Raw genomic sequence first — 17,011 nt, forward strand, 5'->3', positions numbered from 1 at the left:
TGAACCACCAGAACTGGGGCCATACTGTGCCATACTTGCAAGGATGGAGTGGGTGTCTATTCCCCGGCGGCACAAACACCCAGGATCTAGCTCTCGGAGAGAGCCGCAAGAAGCTGGTGAGGCACCGTCTGTGTTTTGACTCCACCTCCTTCTGCTACCTGGTGGGAATGATCTATTTTAAGACTTTTATGGCCTGATTACGAGTGTTGATGCCATTTACTGCAAATGACAATAATACCACGGGGTGTGTTATTTATCAGGTGCAATAAATAGTTCTTATTATAGTTTGTTGGTAATAACATGGGGATTTTGGCGTTTAACGCACCATATCAACATGCTATGGCAGTAGGATTTCCCCCCTTTAAATTTCGGCAGCTTGGACCTGTCGAATTTTAACAAAGGTAAAGTTATTTAAGACAGCCCATAATTATCGAATGTGTTAAATAAAACTTAACTCATAATTCCGACCAAAGGCCAAACACGGGTTTAGGAATGGGTCGGAATTAACCGAGCCACTCATAATCAGGTCCGGAGTACAAGGGTTCACCCTGCAGCAAAACATGTGGCCAGCAGAGGACGCACTTAGCCTACAATGATACAGTCACAAATGCATCAACGCTCTGTGCGTTTATTGAGGACTTTATTCGACTATCTTCAGTAATAATAAGCTTCGCTTTGAAATGGAACCTGAACGTATAGACAGTTTCTGATATTTCACGAAATTTTGCCAACAAATCTCCAGTGGGAGAAAACATGTGAAAGAGGGAGGGTCTTCACTTTCTGATTTTTTGCCATAGAGTCAAAAGAGTTGGGCACACATCAGACATTCCTGCAATGCTACCAACATTTCAAGAGCTCATCTCTGAATTGAGAATGTCGCATGGAAGCAAGGAAACACTATGAAGTTTCAGTTTAGCATATTTTTTCCGCATAAAGTAAATACTACGCATAGAAAAACTCTCTTTCTCTGTTCTCTCGCTCTCGCTCTCTCTCTCTCGATCCTCCTCTGTCACTCTCTCTCACTCGTTGAGGTATCACTTTGGCTATTTCTATTTGGCTTCCTGTAGTGGCTGATGCCCTTTAGGGACCTACCAGTGTACGGTGACGTCTGGGTATCTGATTGTCTTTGTTGGCCGCTGGGTGCCCTTCCAGTCTTTTGATGCCTTTTCCTTTGTGTTTTGTTGGTCATTAGGTGTCTGATAGTGTCTGTTGGTGTTTCAGAGTCTGATTGGGTTCGTTAGTTTTTCGGTGCCTATAGTCCATGATGGTCACTGGGTGTCTCAAACTGCAATTTGTTGTATGGGTGTCTAAGAATTTGTTTGATCTCGGGGTCTCACTGTCAGGTGGGCTCTTTGTGTCTGATGGTGACCATTTTCTGTGTCCCTTAGCATGTTTTGCTTTTTGAGTGTGTGATCATAGCCATGTGCATCTATATGTCGGTCTCATATTGTTGTCTAACAACTACTGTTGTGTCAGGGTATCTACTAGAAGTCCTTAATTCATGGCTGTCTAGCAGTTGCTACTGCATCGGAGTTTCACTGTATTTTTTGTATTTGTATCTTATAATCAGGGTCACTTGAATCATGCGATTTTGTGGTAACTGCATTTTATACATAACTATGGGCTTACCACATTTGGCACATAATCGCTGCATAATCTGCAGATTTTACCAAAACAATTATTTTTAGTTCAAATGGATCAAAAGTTACTAAAAAAATAGAAACGCGTGTTGCTGCGCAGAGGAATGCCCCTTACAAAGATTGACAGGTTATCTTTCTGTTGCTGTATTTAGGTGTCATACTGGTACTAATTAGGTGAAACTTTTGCACTGATGATGTTAGCGTGTAAAAAGTACATCATAAATTGGTAATGCTATTGTAAATGTGCTGCATTATGCCATATAATTTATTTTTTCTTACTGCATAATTTAGTAATTTAGCATTAGTTGGTTCTCCCTTCCTGCATATTTCCAAATTGACCTGCTTGTAAATCAATGTTTGATCGTGCCCAGCGGTCTCACGGTGTCTCATAATACGTATTCATACTTTCCTGAGTACACCTATTTTGTACACCTCATTATTCCCACACATAGCTTTGATTTGTAATATGATAGTGGGTATCTGATATAATCTGTTTGGGGTCTGGGTTTCCGATAGTATCCCTCGTTCTTTGGACGCTCCACAGCTTGCACTGGTTTGTGGGAGACCACTAGTCTCGGTTGCTCTTTCGGTATGGCTTACCTGCAATTTTTCACTGGTCAAATATTCCACAATAGCTGAAGGTCTGCAACAGAAGGCTCGTGCCCTTACCTGCAGTGATAACACAGGTGTTGTGTTTTGTGATTACCTCCATTTATAACACAGGCGTGGTGTTTCATAATTGCCTGCAGGTATGACAACAGTTGAGGTGTTTAGTGATTACCTGCATTTATGACACAGGCGAGGTGTTTCGTGATTACCTGTTGTTATGACACAGGTAAGGTGTTTCATGATTACCTGCAGTTATGACACAGGTGAGGTGTTTCACGATTTCCGACAATTATGGCACAGGTTGTGTTTCATGATTATTGCCTTGACGACACCGGTGAGTTACTTCTTGATTACTTTCGGTTATGGCGCAGGTGAGGTTCTTCATGATTACCTGGGGTTATGACATAGGTGAGGTGTTTCATGACTACATGCAGCTATGAAGCAGGTGAGGTAGTTCATGATTACCTTCAGTTATAACACATGCAGCTATAAAGCAGATACGGTATTTCATGTTACCTTCATTTATGACACAGATGAGGTGTTTCATGATTACCAGCAGCTTTGACAAAGGTGAGGTGTTTCCTGAGTTACCTGCAGTGTTGATACAGGTGAGGTATGCAGTACATACCTGCAGCACTGACAGAGGAGAGGTATCACATGATGACATGTAGCACTGGGACAGGTGAGGTATTTAATACGTTTCTAACCTGTGGGCCACGTAAGGCATTTCGTTGATTATCTGTAGCTCATCAACAGGTGTTGTGTTCTATGTTTACCTGCAGTTTTAGCACAGGTAAGTTAAACGCATACTGTGTTCCACAGGTCCCTTTTCCCAAGCAACCATGAAGATATCCTAAATTAAACTCTCTCTCAACATTACAACTGATTTTGTGTATTTATTCTCCAAACAGGTGTCATATATCACATACGGTTTTAAGTGTTGCAGTCGGCCCCAAGGCTCATAGGTGCAATGATGTTAAATATGAAAAATTATACATGTGTACAATCTAGGTGTCGCAAAATGTATACAGATCCACAGTTCAGAATATATTCTGATTAGAGTCTTCAGTTCATTGAGCATTAGACAATCCCCATTTACAGCGTCAACGTTTCGTCCCACCCCCAAGATAACGTGGATCTCCTCAGGACATAGACATGCCACCTGGCAAAATACTTCCAAGCTTACCTCCGTCACATGCTGGAGTGAGACCTCTGTAGTTGGCTTCTCAATTCCAATTTCAACCAAGCATTTGCAATGCAATAGGTGTTGTATTTGCTTGAGTTAGACCTATTGGTGCTGTAAATGCATGACTGGACTGAGAAAGTAATGCAGAGTAACCATATATGTAACCCCTAGAGGGCATAGTGCATGCACATTTTCAGGACTAGCAGGCCTACTGCAATACCATTACAAACAAGGGCCTTAGAACTCAAACTACTCCCAGCTGTAAAAGAAAAGTTTCAGCCATGAGAGAACTTTAAAAAGACATTGAATGGTAGGAGAGGTTACTATTTTGCGATCTCCCTACCTAGTGTGGATTGAAAGAGAGCATCAAACTGAACGTTTTGATGGCTATCCCATTGTCCTAGGACCACCAGACAGTGAGTTATGGGCAAAAAAAATTGTAAAAGGAATGCTCTGCAAAGAATAATGGGGCGAGTTTCTGAGTGCAGAGAATGTTGTAGTATCTTGACTGTAATGCTCAGAACAGCCCCTAGAGGACACCATAATAAGAATAGCATTTGTAAGAAACATGGTCATGTAATAATATAGTCAGCCCCTAGAGAGCATAATGGCATGAAAACAGAATAGAAGAATGTAATGTAATGTAAACATATATGTAACCCTTCGAGGGTATAGTGCCCTACACATTTTCAAGCCTACTGCAATACTACTACAAACAAGGCCCTTCAAAAACAAATTGCTCCCTGCTGTAAAACAACAGTTCTTTCAGCCATGAGAGAGCTTACAAAAACACTGAATGGTGGGAGAGGTTTCTATTTTGGACCCCCCAACCTAGTGTGGGGACCCCGAGATGACCTAGACCAAAAGAGCGCATCGTGTTGAACATTTTGATGATGGTCCCATTGTCCTAAGGCCACCACACTGTGAGTTATAGGCAAAAATGTTTTGAAAAACAAATGTTCCGCAAAGCATTATGGGCAGAGTTTCTAGAGTGCAGTGAATATTGTAGTATCAGCTCTCCCACTGTGCAGGGATAGCCACTTTGAGGATTTCTGTGTTTTCTTCTGTTTTAAATGCTCCAGTTTGTATATTTTTCAACTGCTAAACTTGTTAAGTAAATGTAAATCGCTACTCCAAACGAGTTTGCTCTATATGAACCTTTTATAAAAAAATAATTAAATACATGAAAAATAACCCCCTCCAGCTTGCAGCCTTTGTGCACATTCACCACAAACAAACAGTTTCATGCCCAAAACAAGGAAGAGGAAGAAACAACATACTGCTATGCAGCGCGGATCAGCGAGTCAAAAGAAAAAAGTAGTGCGGCCACACTAAGGTATATTGCCGATCGTGCAATAATCCATGTAACAGGGTCAGTCTCCAAGGCGGTAACAAAGCAGCCTCAAAGCGGGACAAGCGTAAAGCATTTACCTACGAAACCAAGGAACTTTCGAAAGGCTGGCCAAGGAATGAATGAAAGTGATGGGAGTGTTGCAAGCCCACAAATTACAACATGTCGACAACATGATTACAACATGTTGAGAAACATCGCTTGCACACGGCCTTGGCTCGACCTAATAAAAAAGGGTCCGACTCAATCTGGGAACCTCCATGCAGCGCAGCTCCCTGGCACGTCTGCAGCCCGTGATTGTCAGCCTAGACTGCACTGTCTGCACCAATAAAATTGTATGTGATAAATGACACCTGGTTGGAAAATAAATACACAAAATTAGTTTGGATGTTGAGAGAGCGTTTAATTTAAGGTAACTTCATGGTTGTATGAGAAAAGAGACCTACAGAACTGTTGTATTGTTTGCATGGGATACCCTGGTTCTGTTATCAGATATAAGGGTCCTGGGTACTTTTCTATGCTTACTGAAGTGGCATAGGTGCAGCTTCTCATGATTGAATGTGGCACTGAGATAGATGAGGTTCTTGAGGCATACACACAGGTCTTGCACAGGTGAGGTGTTTAGTGTTGACACAAAGCTCTGATCCAAGTGAGGCGTTGTATGATTACATGTAACTTAGTCACTTGTGAGGTGTACCATGAGTACTTTAATTAGCCGTGGCTCCTCTGCAATGGCGGAGGAGCATCACCCCACTGTCTCAGAGCCAAAAGCTGAAAATAAAGCAATATTTTATTATTGTTTTGTTTTACAGCTGCTGGCTGAGCCAGCTTCTGCAGGGCGAGCCGGGCTGGGCCATGGGAGGGGGGAGCTGAGAGGCGGTGTGGAGTGGAGTGCACTTAAGTGCTTATGTCAATTTGACTGGCCGTCTTAGGCCGGCCAAACAGATATGCACACTGAGGTTTCTCCAACCCAGCTGTATTGCACAGCTGGGTTGGAGAAACAGGACAGACTCCCTGTGCCTGAGCGAGCGGTAAACCAGCCGCTCAGGCCAATCCACAAGCTGCTCTCATGCTTGGTAAACGCATAAGAGCAGCACAGGGATTGCACAAGGAGTCTCTGATGCTGTCCCATGGACTGCTGGGACCAGGGAGAATAGGAGCACGAGATGGCCAGCAGCACCAGGTAAGTGTATTTTTTATTATTAAACCCCCCTGTGCCCCACCCAGCGTGCTCCCCCTGCACTTCCCGTGCCCTCTCCACCCACCCCACTACTTTTAGTTGTGTGGGTCGCCACTGACTTTAATGTCTTCCTGCAGCTCTGAAAAGGTTGTTCCTTCCATGCTTATGGAAGTAGGTGCACAGATGAAGTTCACCTATTGCTCTAGCAAACGTGAGGCATTCAATATTTACCTGCAACGCTGCCACATATGATGCAATCCATGCTTAGCTAAAACATACGTAACCCACTTATTACACATGGCACTAGAACATCCACTGCCCACTTAAAGCACTTCTGGAATTTTATAAACATTCACTGTTCACACAAGGCACTTTTGGGTAAAACAACCGCTGCTCACACAAGGCACTTGTGCAATAATGTAAAACAATCCCTGCCTACACTAGGTAGTGCTACAAGGAATAAAACACTCACTATTCACAGAAGGCACTGCTACCCAGAGTAAAACCTCCACTACGTATATAAAGCTCTTCTATGATGTAAACACCAACTGCTCACAGAAGGTACTGCAACACCCAGTAAAGCATCCACTGTTCACACGAGGCACTGGTCTCCCAGTTTGAAACATCCACATTCACACAAGGCACTACTACCCAAAGTAAAACTCCCACTTCATATAGGATACTATTAGATGAGTTAAGCACACACAGCTCACCAATGCACTTCTGCAATAATGTAAAATAGTTCCTACTCACACAAGACATCCGTCCCTTGAGTAAAAACACACTGCTCACATAGGCAATCCTACTCTGAGAAAAGCACTCAGGGCCAGATTTACTAACCATTCACGCAACCGAGTGCAGCAAGGCAACTTGCTGCATTGCGTAAAAAAGAGAGAGGATAAAAGTAGCATATCTTCTAAAATATGGTGCTCCTATGCTCTGTCATAGAGTTGGCGCACTTCAGGAAGTCTTAGGCCAACATACGCACCCTTCACCACGTTCCGAGGGTGCCACGTTATAAGGAGAATTGTTTTTGTGCAGGGAAATGCACCTTCCTGTAAAAAAAGAACGCCCATGCTCCACACATTGAACACCTTCCAGAACAAAACGTAACACAATGCAGGCAAGCCGCTGTGTTGCTTAAATTTCATTACAAAGTCACGCATGGCAACACAAATCACTCCTTGCACAGCTTTGTATATACCTCTTAGCATTTTGCATTGTGGCTGAGCCACAAATGTATGCAACAAAGACACAAAATGTTGGTAAATCTGGCCCCTACTGTTCACACAAAATGCTGCTACTCAGAGTAAAGCAGCCACTGCTCATATAAATCACTTCTGCTATGGTGTAAACATCCACTGCTCACACAAGGTACTTCAACCCGCAGTAAAGCACTCCCGGTTCACACGAGGCTCTTCGCCCGGAGTAAAACATCAACATTTACTAAAGGCACTGCTATCCTGAGTAGAACACTCATTTCTCATATGACACTGCTAAATGAGTAAAATACCCACTGTTCGCACCTGACAGTGCTATCCTGAGTAACACGTCCACCGCACACAAAAGACACTGGCACCCTTAGCAGGACATCTAATGTTCACATAAAGCACCCGTGCTACAGTGTCCAATATCGACTGTTCAAACAAGACACTGTTAGCAGTAAAACCACTGCTCACACAAAGCACTCCTACCTGAATAACACACCCAATGCACACACAAAGCATAGATGGTTTGAATAAAACATTCACAAGACATTGCTACCCTGAGTAACATCACTGCTGCTCACTATGCTGAATAAAACTCCCACTGCTCACACAAGACACTACTATCTTGAGTAAAATACCCAAACCTTGCATAAAGCACTACCACCTCAAGTAAAACATATACTGATCACAGAAGGCACAGCTACTTTGATTAAAACACCCGCTGCTCACACAAGGCAATGCTACATTGAATAAAATACCCAGCCTTACAAAAGGCACTACTACTTCAAGAAAAACATAATGCTTACACTGCTACTTTAATAAGACACCCATTGTTCACAGACGGTACCTCTACCGTGAGAAAACAGCCACTGCTTACAACAAGTACTGTTATCCCCTCATTAAAACAGTCACTGCTCAGACAAGGCACTACTACCCAAAGTAAAATACTGGCTGTTCGGACAAGGCTACACACTCTTCTCGTACAAGGCATTGGAACCATGAATGAAACACTCACTTCTCACTCCATGCACTGTTACTCTGAGTCAGTGGCATAACAAAGGCCCCCACAGACTCTGGGTGCAGGGCGCCCCAAGCTCGAGGGGCCCCCTTCAGCATAGTACCCAGCCCTGAGCGCTCTGTAGTGTGTCCAGAGCCCCCCCATGTACTTTGCAGGGGGCCACCTAAAGTTTTGTTATACCACTGCTCTGGGTAACACACTCCCTACTTACAGAAGTTACATTTGCTATCGGGTGAGACCACTGCATTTACCTCACATTCACCAAGACCACCCTATGCCACCACACCCCCACTGCAGGAACTGGAGCAAGGTCACCAAAGCCCAGCTCACCGGCCCACTCAGCCACTCCCTTCCACCAGAGACCTCAGACGCAAACGACTCAGTTTGTAACCTCCACCGCTGGATCGCCAACTACGCAAACACCATAGCCATCCTAAAATAACCCACTGGAAACTAGCACTGCAAGAAACCGAGCTGGTTCACAGCCGATCTCCAAGATTCTAAACACACTTGCAGACGACTCGAACGAAAATGGAGGAACAGCAAAAACATGGCAGACCTCACAGCTGGCAAAGACATGGTCACCACGCACCACCAACACTTCAGAGCCTCCAGAAAGGCCACCATCCAGGAGCGCATTAGCACCACACAAGCACAACAGCAAGGAGATTTTTAACATTGTCAAGGAATTCACGAACCCCGGCATGGACACCATAGACATTCCATCCTCTCAAGACCGCTGCGGTAACCTCGCCACCTTTCTCCACAGGAAAATCCAGGATATATACAAAGAGTTTGAGAGGCAAATCTCGCCTCCACGTCTCCCCAGCACCTCCACGGACACCAATCCCCAGCCAATACTGAGCCAATGGACCCCCATCTCCAAGGAAGACACCCAAAAGCTCATGAACGCTATCCACTCTGGGGCACCCTCTGACCCATGCTCACACCACATCTTCAACCGAGCAGCACCACCATCACCCCCGAACTATACCAGACAAACAACCGCTCCATTGAAAACCCCCACCTTCCCGAATGACTGGAAGCATGCAGAGATCAAACCGCTAATAAAAAAAACCTCCGCCAATCCTAGAGATGTGAAAAACTACAGACCCATCTCTCTTCTCCCCTTCCCAGCCAAGGTAACCAAAAAAGCCATCAACACACAGAATTCCTCGAGTCAAACCACATTCTGGACCCCTCCCAATTCGGCTTCTGGAGCAACCTCAGCACTGAATCTGCCCTCCTCGCTGCCACGGATGACATCCACACCTTACTGGACCAAGGAGACATGGCTGCCTTCATCCTCCTCAACATCTCCGCTGCTTTCAACACCATATCCTACAACACCATATGCACCAGACTTCATGACGCCGCCATCCGCGGCAAGGCCCTGGAATAGATCCATTCCTTCCTCACCAGAAGGACCCAGAGAGTCAGACTCCTGACGTTCCTCTCGGAACCTACAGAAACCTGTTGTGGAGTACCCCAGGGCTGCTCCCTGAGCCCTACCCTCTTCAGTATCTACATGGCTCCATTCACCAAAATTGTTAGACAGCTCGACCTCAACATAGTCTCCTACACCAACGACACACAGCTGATTCTCTTCTTCATCGACGAACCATCAACAGCCAAGAGCAACTTCCACAACGGAATGAGAGGACTCACCGATTGGAGGAAAAATAGCTACCTCAAGATCAACTCGGACAAGACAGAGATCCTCATCCTGGACCCAACTCCCTCCCTCTGGGATGACTCCTGGTGGCCAGCTGCCCTTGGAGACACCCCCCCGCCCATCGACCATGCACGTAAATCGGGCATCATCCTGGACTCCATGCTGTCCATTACCCGCCAAGTCAACACCATCTCATCATCATGCTTCCACACTATCAGCCTCCTCTGTAAGATCTTCAAGTGGATCCCCACTGAGACAAGACGGACGGTCACCCACGCACTTGTCAGCAGGAGACTTGACTACAGCAACACTCTCTACGCCGGTATTACGAAGAAGCTCCAAGCAAGACTACGGAGAATTCAGAACACAGCAGCCAGACTCATCCTAAACATCCCCCGCCATAGCCACATCTCTGCCCACCTTAGCGACCTGCACTGGCTCCCCATCAACAAACGCATCACCCTCAAGCTCCTAACATACGCCTACAAATCCCTGCACAATATGAAACCAGCCTACCTCAACCACCGGCTATCTTTCTACACCCCACTAGACAACTATTATCTTCTCATGTTGCCCTCACCGCCACCCCTGAATCAGAAAGAGCACAGTGGGAGGCAGATGCTTCTCCTGTCTCGCAGCGCAGACCTGGTACAAGCTACCTACCCACCTCAGGCAGGCCCATTCACCGAATACAAGAGGGAAATCAAGACCTGGCTCTTTGACTGATTGGCACCCTCACAACAGGACCTTGAGACCCCATGGGTGATAAGCAGCGCGATGCAAATCACTGATTGATTGAGATTGATTAATTGAGATAAAGATTCCGTTCCTGAATTGACAGGAATTGGGTTTTGAATCCTGTGGATAGCAAGCTTTGTAGATCTTGTGAATCAATAGCACGCTCCTTTAAACACCTTTCATTAACATAGAAATACTTTAAGCAATCTCACAGAACCTGCTCTCGAGCTTTGGTTATTGAAAATAATGCCAGTCAATTATTGAAGGCTTGCAATTTTTTGCATGAAGCTACTAGTGTTAGAGAGTGATGTGCAATTGTGCGTTTTAGCTCTTGTTTAATATACTTGTATTTCCGTTATGAACAAGCTTGTCTTTGAGTAATTTTAGTTACGTAAGTGATGTTTCAAATTATAAATAAAATAAAAGAAAGAAGCTGTAGCAGAGGTAACAGCTCACCCAAAGCACCTCCTCCTAATGAGGACGAGGTCCACCATTCACAGGAGGCCTCTTCTGTGGGCTGCGAGATGCTGCTCGAATGAAGGCCATCTAGCACCGAATAAACGACCCACTGCTCATGTGAGATCACTCTGTCTTAGAGGAAAAGACTCACTGCCCACGTAAGGCAACTCTAATATAGTGTAAGATGCTGCGGCTCACGTGAGGTCACTCTGCCATACAGTATGAAATACACAGGCCCATATTTATACTTTTTGACGCTAAACTGCGCTAACGCAGTTTAGCGTAAAAAAATTTAGCGCCGTCTAACGCCATTCTGAAGCGCCATGCGGGCGCCGTATTTATGGAATGGCGTTAGCCGGCGCTAGCAGACCGGCGCTGCCTGGTGTGCGTGGAAAAAAACCACGTAGACCAGGCAGCGCCGGCGTAGTGGGAAAATGGCGTTAGGGCGTCTTAAAATGGGGCAAGTCAGGTTGAGGCAAAAAAATCGCCTCAACCCGATTTGCGCCATTATTTTCGACGCCCAGACGCCATTTAAATGACTCCTGTCTTAGTAAAGACAGGAGTCATGCCCCCTTGCCCAATGGCCATGCCCAGGGGACTTCTGTCCCCTGGGCATGGTCATTGGGCATAGTGGCATGTAGGGGGGCACAAATAAGGCCCCCCTATGCCACCCAATTTTTTTTTTTTTAAATACAAAATTATACTTACCTGAACTTACCTGAATGTCCCTGGGGTGGGTCCCTCCATCCTTGGGTGTCCTCCTGGGGTGGGCAGGGGTGGCAGGGGGGGTCCCTGGGGGCAGGGGAGGGCACCTGTGGGCTCATTTTGAGCCCACAGGCCCCTTAACGCCTACCCTGACCCAGGCGTTAAATAGTGGCGCAAATGCGGGGTTTTTTGACCCGCCACCTCCCGGGCGTGATTTTTGCCCGGGAGTATAAATACGACGCATTTGCGTCGCCGTCATTTTTTTAGACGGGAACGCCTTCCTTGCATCTCATTAACGCAAGGAAGGCGTTCACGCAAAAAAATGACGCTATTTGCCCATACTTTGGCGCTAGACGCGTCTAACGCCAAAGTATAAATATGGCGTTCGTTTTGCGCCGAATTTGCGTCGAAAAAAACGACGCTAATTCGGCGCTAATGGAGTATAAATACGGGCCACAGTTCACCTGAGGATACCCTACTATAGGGAAGGTACGCGCTTCTCACGTATGCGTACGCGCTTCTCACGTATGCCTACTCTAGCACAAAGTAAATGATACACTGCTCATGCGAGATCACTCTACCCCAAAGGATGGGACCCACTGCCCACATAAGGCCTCTCTGCTATAGAGGAAGATATCCATTTCTCAGGCTACTCTAACACAGAGAAGAGATCTACTGGAAGATATGCACTTTTCACATTAGGCTGCTATAACACAAAGTTAAAGATCCACAGGTCGCATGCGGTCACTCTATCATACGGTAAGGCTCACATGAGATCATTGTATCATACAGTATGAAATCCACAGGTCACATGAGGTCACTCTATCATACGGTAAGGCTCACATGAGATCATTGTATCATAAAGTATGAAATCCACAGGTCACATGAGGTCACTCTATCATACAGTAAGAGATCCACGGTTCACACGAGGGCACTCTCTCATAGGGTAAATGAACCACGGATCACAACCGGGTCCAATATAGGGTTGGTGAGGCACTGCTCACAAGAGGAAACTCTGCCATAGGATACGGACCTTACATAGGCTAATACAGCAAAGCCTGCAGCCTGGGTCAAACCTTCTGCCTCTTGGGTACATCTGTGGCAGGAAGCGACGTTGGGGTGCCAGAACCTGCTCCTCTTATCCTGAAGTGGCGACTCTTTCTCTTTTTCAGGTGCCCTTCGGAATCCACCATGGCTGTGTGCTGGGAGAAAACGGCTCGAATGGGAGGCTTCCAGAAGTTTCTGGGGTACACGCTGCTCTCCGTTGCCTGCTTCCTACACCCTGTTTTAGTTTGGCATGTTACTATTCCAGGTGAGTCACGCAAGTTATGAGGGGCGTAGCTTAGTCAGGGGGACGTTCATCTAAAATTTCCCAACAAAAAATCAGCAGGCTGCTGGGTGGAAGGGTGGGATGACCTTGGTTAAAGATGGACTGTTTCCATGAAGAACGGGTCAGTACTGATTTGCATTAGGTGGGCCTTTGTCTAGAGTGGGGCAGTGGGTGAAAAGCAATGGGTTGGAATGCTTCCTCAAGCGAGTGTTAGTAGTTGGATTCTTTGCAAACATTCCTCCCATCACCTTTTGGGTGCGTCATTGCCAGTAGTATACATGAAAACCTGAGACTGGCCCAGCCTTCTAAGCCTACTAGTGTTTTTAAATTTAAAAAATAGCAGATTGCACCCAGTGAATGAGCCCTTCTATGCAGTGCTTAATTTGTAAATAAAAACGTGCCGGTGCCCAAAGCTCTGCTCTGAAATACGCGGCTGCTGCATTTAAATGTGCGAGCTCAAGATATTGAGACAGCATAATCCTGAAGCCATCTCGGGCATCTTCAATCCATTTGCAGCCACTTCCTGCCCCTTCAGATCACTCTTGCAGCTTTCTGCTTTCTCCCTTTGTGAAGGTTTTTAATTTTTCTCTTCCTCCGTCTTTTCCACATGTGTCTTTTGCCTGCAGAAAATGCTTGAGGCAGAAAAATAATCTCCGGCCCTCAAAAATAAGTGTTGGTGCTCCACACCGGAAACAACAAGCACAAATTAAGCACTGCTTCTATTGGTGCAGATTAACTACTTTTTTTAGTAAACCAGTCTCTATATGCATATGAGTTTCTGCTCTAAAAAATGATCAAATTAAAAGCTCTTAGTCAATTGAGAATGATGAGAAAAAACAACACAAACATAGCAAACCTGACTCAAGGCCGTCAGGCCCCGCTACCAAGCATAAGGATGTATTTGGGGGATGTCACACCCCACCTGAAGCCCCACCCCTTCCCATCCCTCCTGGACCTATTAATTCTCCCTGTCAGTTCAAAACTACTGTAAGGTTCAACACAATAGCCTGGGGTTCCTATTCTGGGATTACTTACTATATTCATGTATTTTCACTGCACATATTCTTTTGTGTCTCTGCTGCAAGAAACCTTTATAGTAGAATTGTCAAATAAGTGCATGTAGGTAGGACTCCATGTTTCCAGTCCTTGCCTTTTACAAATCATGTTATCTAGTGACAAACAGCCCCATGTACTAAGTCCAAGTCGCAAATAAAGGTGGGCACACCAGCATAGCGAGTCAAGAGTCTGCCTGGCTCGAAGAGTCTGTGCACGAGGCAAACAATGAAAACCTTTGGCATGCTTATCATGCAACAAACGTAATGTAAAAATATGGGAAAGTCTCTTCAAAATTCAAAAAGTTGTATTTCTTTAGCATGCCGAAGCATTTAACCTTAGTTAATTAACTATACCTCTGCATAGACATTTATAAAACGTGATCATTTTTAAACAATAACTTAGAAACAAAAGTGGCCTCTCCCATCGGGCCTATAACACTCCACAGGGCCTGTAACTGAATTTATAGCATTGATAGTAATGTGGCTGTGCCTCCAGAACCTGCAGCACTTCAGTCCCGCTTACCAGCTCTGTGGAAAAAATATGTGCCTCAGCAATGAGTATTTCTAAAAATGTCGTTGTTGTTTTCTCCACAGGCACCATGCTCATCATCACCGGGGCAGCATACTTCCTGCTCAGCAAGAAGAAGAAGCTGAAGCCAGTGGAGAAAGAAAGCTTTGAGCAGGGTAGGGAGTACCGTGACCCCACGGCCACGGCAGTGTCGATGACCCAGGCCGGGGACACTGAGCAGACCTACACCTTTAACAGCACCTTCAAGGACCGCAAGGCCTCGCTTCTGACACAAGTAAAAAGCATCCTGAAGGTCAACCGGGACAAGGTTCCCCCCAAAGCCCCTGAAGGCACAGGAGGCCAGGCCAGTGACGCAGCAGACATCCTTAACAAGAGGAAGCAGGTGCACTTTGAGGAGAAGGTTGTCCAGATTGTCCCGTCCGTGGCTGGGAGCCTGGAGGCAGCTGAAAGCGATGGTGAGGAGGAGACGACCTCTGATACTGCTCCCATCATCCCCCCAAGAGAGGGGAACAGTGCAGTTACCTCACAGCTTACCATCGGCCTTTTCTGAACTTTGCTTGGTTTTGTTGAACAGTTTCATGACTGAAGATTGTGCTTTACCCAACAGGCTCCTCTCAAAGGACCAATGCCTCTTTTAAACCCATTTTCTTCAGCACATGTCTTATAAGTGTCCTTGACCCCTGAAGTCTATCAGCAATTCCTGTAAAGAATGGATGTCTCCTTATTTTAGAAATAGCTACAATGACACAGTGCTGGACCTAATGTAGGCTTAGCCTCTCCTGAATTTTGGGGCAGACCGTAAACAGGGAACTCCTTCTCAACGGAATCTGGCATCCTCAGCCATAACTTTTATATTTTGGGGGTCATACCTCATGACAAACTTTTTCTTAACAATAATTATGGATCCCCAAATTGCAACACCATTACACTGAATGTAAATATGTCTTGCTGTTTCTTTTAAGAAATTAAATCACTTCCTGGGAAATTGGACCTCTTGTTTTAAAATGTATGTTGTTGTTGGACTCTCTTGTCTCAGAATATGGATTTTCCTTGATTAAACCCCTCTCGTTTCTGAGATGGACCATGCACCAAACTTGATTGAGTCTTCTGCTCTGCTTTCGGTGACAGCCATTTATGGGACAAGAAACCTCTGACTCAACTGCGGACTCTACTTTGCACTGTGTTATTCATTGATGATATTTTGAGGGTACAGTAAGCAGGAGGATCATGAAGTAGGTGCGATTCAGGAGGACAACCTCAGACGTCTCCCCAGATCCCTGTGCTACTATGGGGAAGAACAATTACACCTTTCAGTCTGTGACACCAATGAGACTGATATCAAAGATCACTTTGTGAAATAAATTTGCATCATGGACTCTGGAAGACGGTCATATCAGAACCTAAATTGTAGGAGCTGATTGTCATGATGGGTCAACTAGGACCGACGTGCTAAGCTCTACTGAAAGAGAGCTCGAGTATGTGTTGTGTTTGTTTGCTGTATTATGAGCAGTAGGCAAACTCAGTACATTCCTTGTATCTCAGTCACTAGGGGGCATATTTATACTCTGTTTGCGCCGAATTTGCGTCGTTTTTTTCTACACAAATTTGACGCAAAACTAACTCCATATTTATACTTTGGCGTTAGACGCGTCTAGCGCCAAAGTTCATGGAGTTAGCGTAATTTTTTGGCGTGAACACCTCCCTTGCGTTAATGATATGCAAGGGAGGCGTTCCCGTCTTAAAAAATGACTCCGAGGCATGTGCGTGATATTTATACTCCCGGGCAAAAATGACGCCCGGGAGTGGGCGGGGCAAAAAAACCCGCATTTGCGCCTCTTTTTAACGCCTGGGTCAGGGCAGGCGTTAAGGGACCTGTGGGCTCAGAATGAGCCCAGAGGTGCCCTCCCCTGCCCCCAGGGACACCCCCTGCCACCCTTGCCCACCCCAGGAGGACACCCAAGGATGGAGGGACCCATCCCAGGGAAGAAAAGGTAAGTTGGGGTAAGTATTTTTTTTAATTTTCTCTTTTGGCATAGGGGGGCCTGATTTGTGCCCCCCTACATGCCACTATGCCCAATGACCATGCCCAGGGGACACAAGTTCCCTGGGCATGGCCATTGGGCAAGGGGGCATGACTCCTGTCTTTGCTAAGACAGGAGTCATGTTGATGGGGGATGGGCGTCGAAAAAAAATGGCGCAAATCGGGTTAAGACGATTTTTTTGCCTCGACCTGACTTGCCCCATTTTTAGACGCCCATACGCCATTTTCCCCTACGCCGACGCTGCCTGGTGTACGTGTTTTTTTTTCACGCACACCAGGCAGCGCCG

The 17,011-nt window shown here is 45.8% G+C and overlaps 1 protein-coding gene across 4 annotated transcripts in view; it reads left to right on the forward strand.

The window, feature by feature from the left end:
* Positions 1-15,673, forward strand: part of TMEM72 (transmembrane protein 72) — a 202,175-nt gene extending 186,502 nt beyond the window's left edge. For all 4 annotated transcript variants that reach the window (XM_069240814.1, XM_069240815.1, XM_069240812.1 and 1 more), the window contains 2 exons: positions 12,942-13,081; positions 14,749-15,673. In XM_069240814.1, the coding sequence (XP_069096915.1) occupies positions 12,961-13,081; positions 14,749-15,233 (606 nt within the window). In that variant the 5' untranslated portion in view covers positions 12,942-12,960 and the 3' untranslated portion in view covers positions 15,234-15,673. The remainder of the gene's footprint in view (positions 1-12,941; positions 13,082-14,748) is intronic.
* Positions 15,674-17,011: the final 1,338 nt, after the last annotated feature.

The sequence above is a fragment of the Pleurodeles waltl genome, chromosome 6 (assembly GCF_031143425.1).
Source record: "Pleurodeles waltl isolate 20211129_DDA chromosome 6, aPleWal1.hap1.20221129, whole genome shotgun sequence".
Classification (NCBI taxonomy): Eukaryota; Metazoa; Chordata; class Amphibia; order Caudata; family Salamandridae; genus Pleurodeles; species Pleurodeles waltl.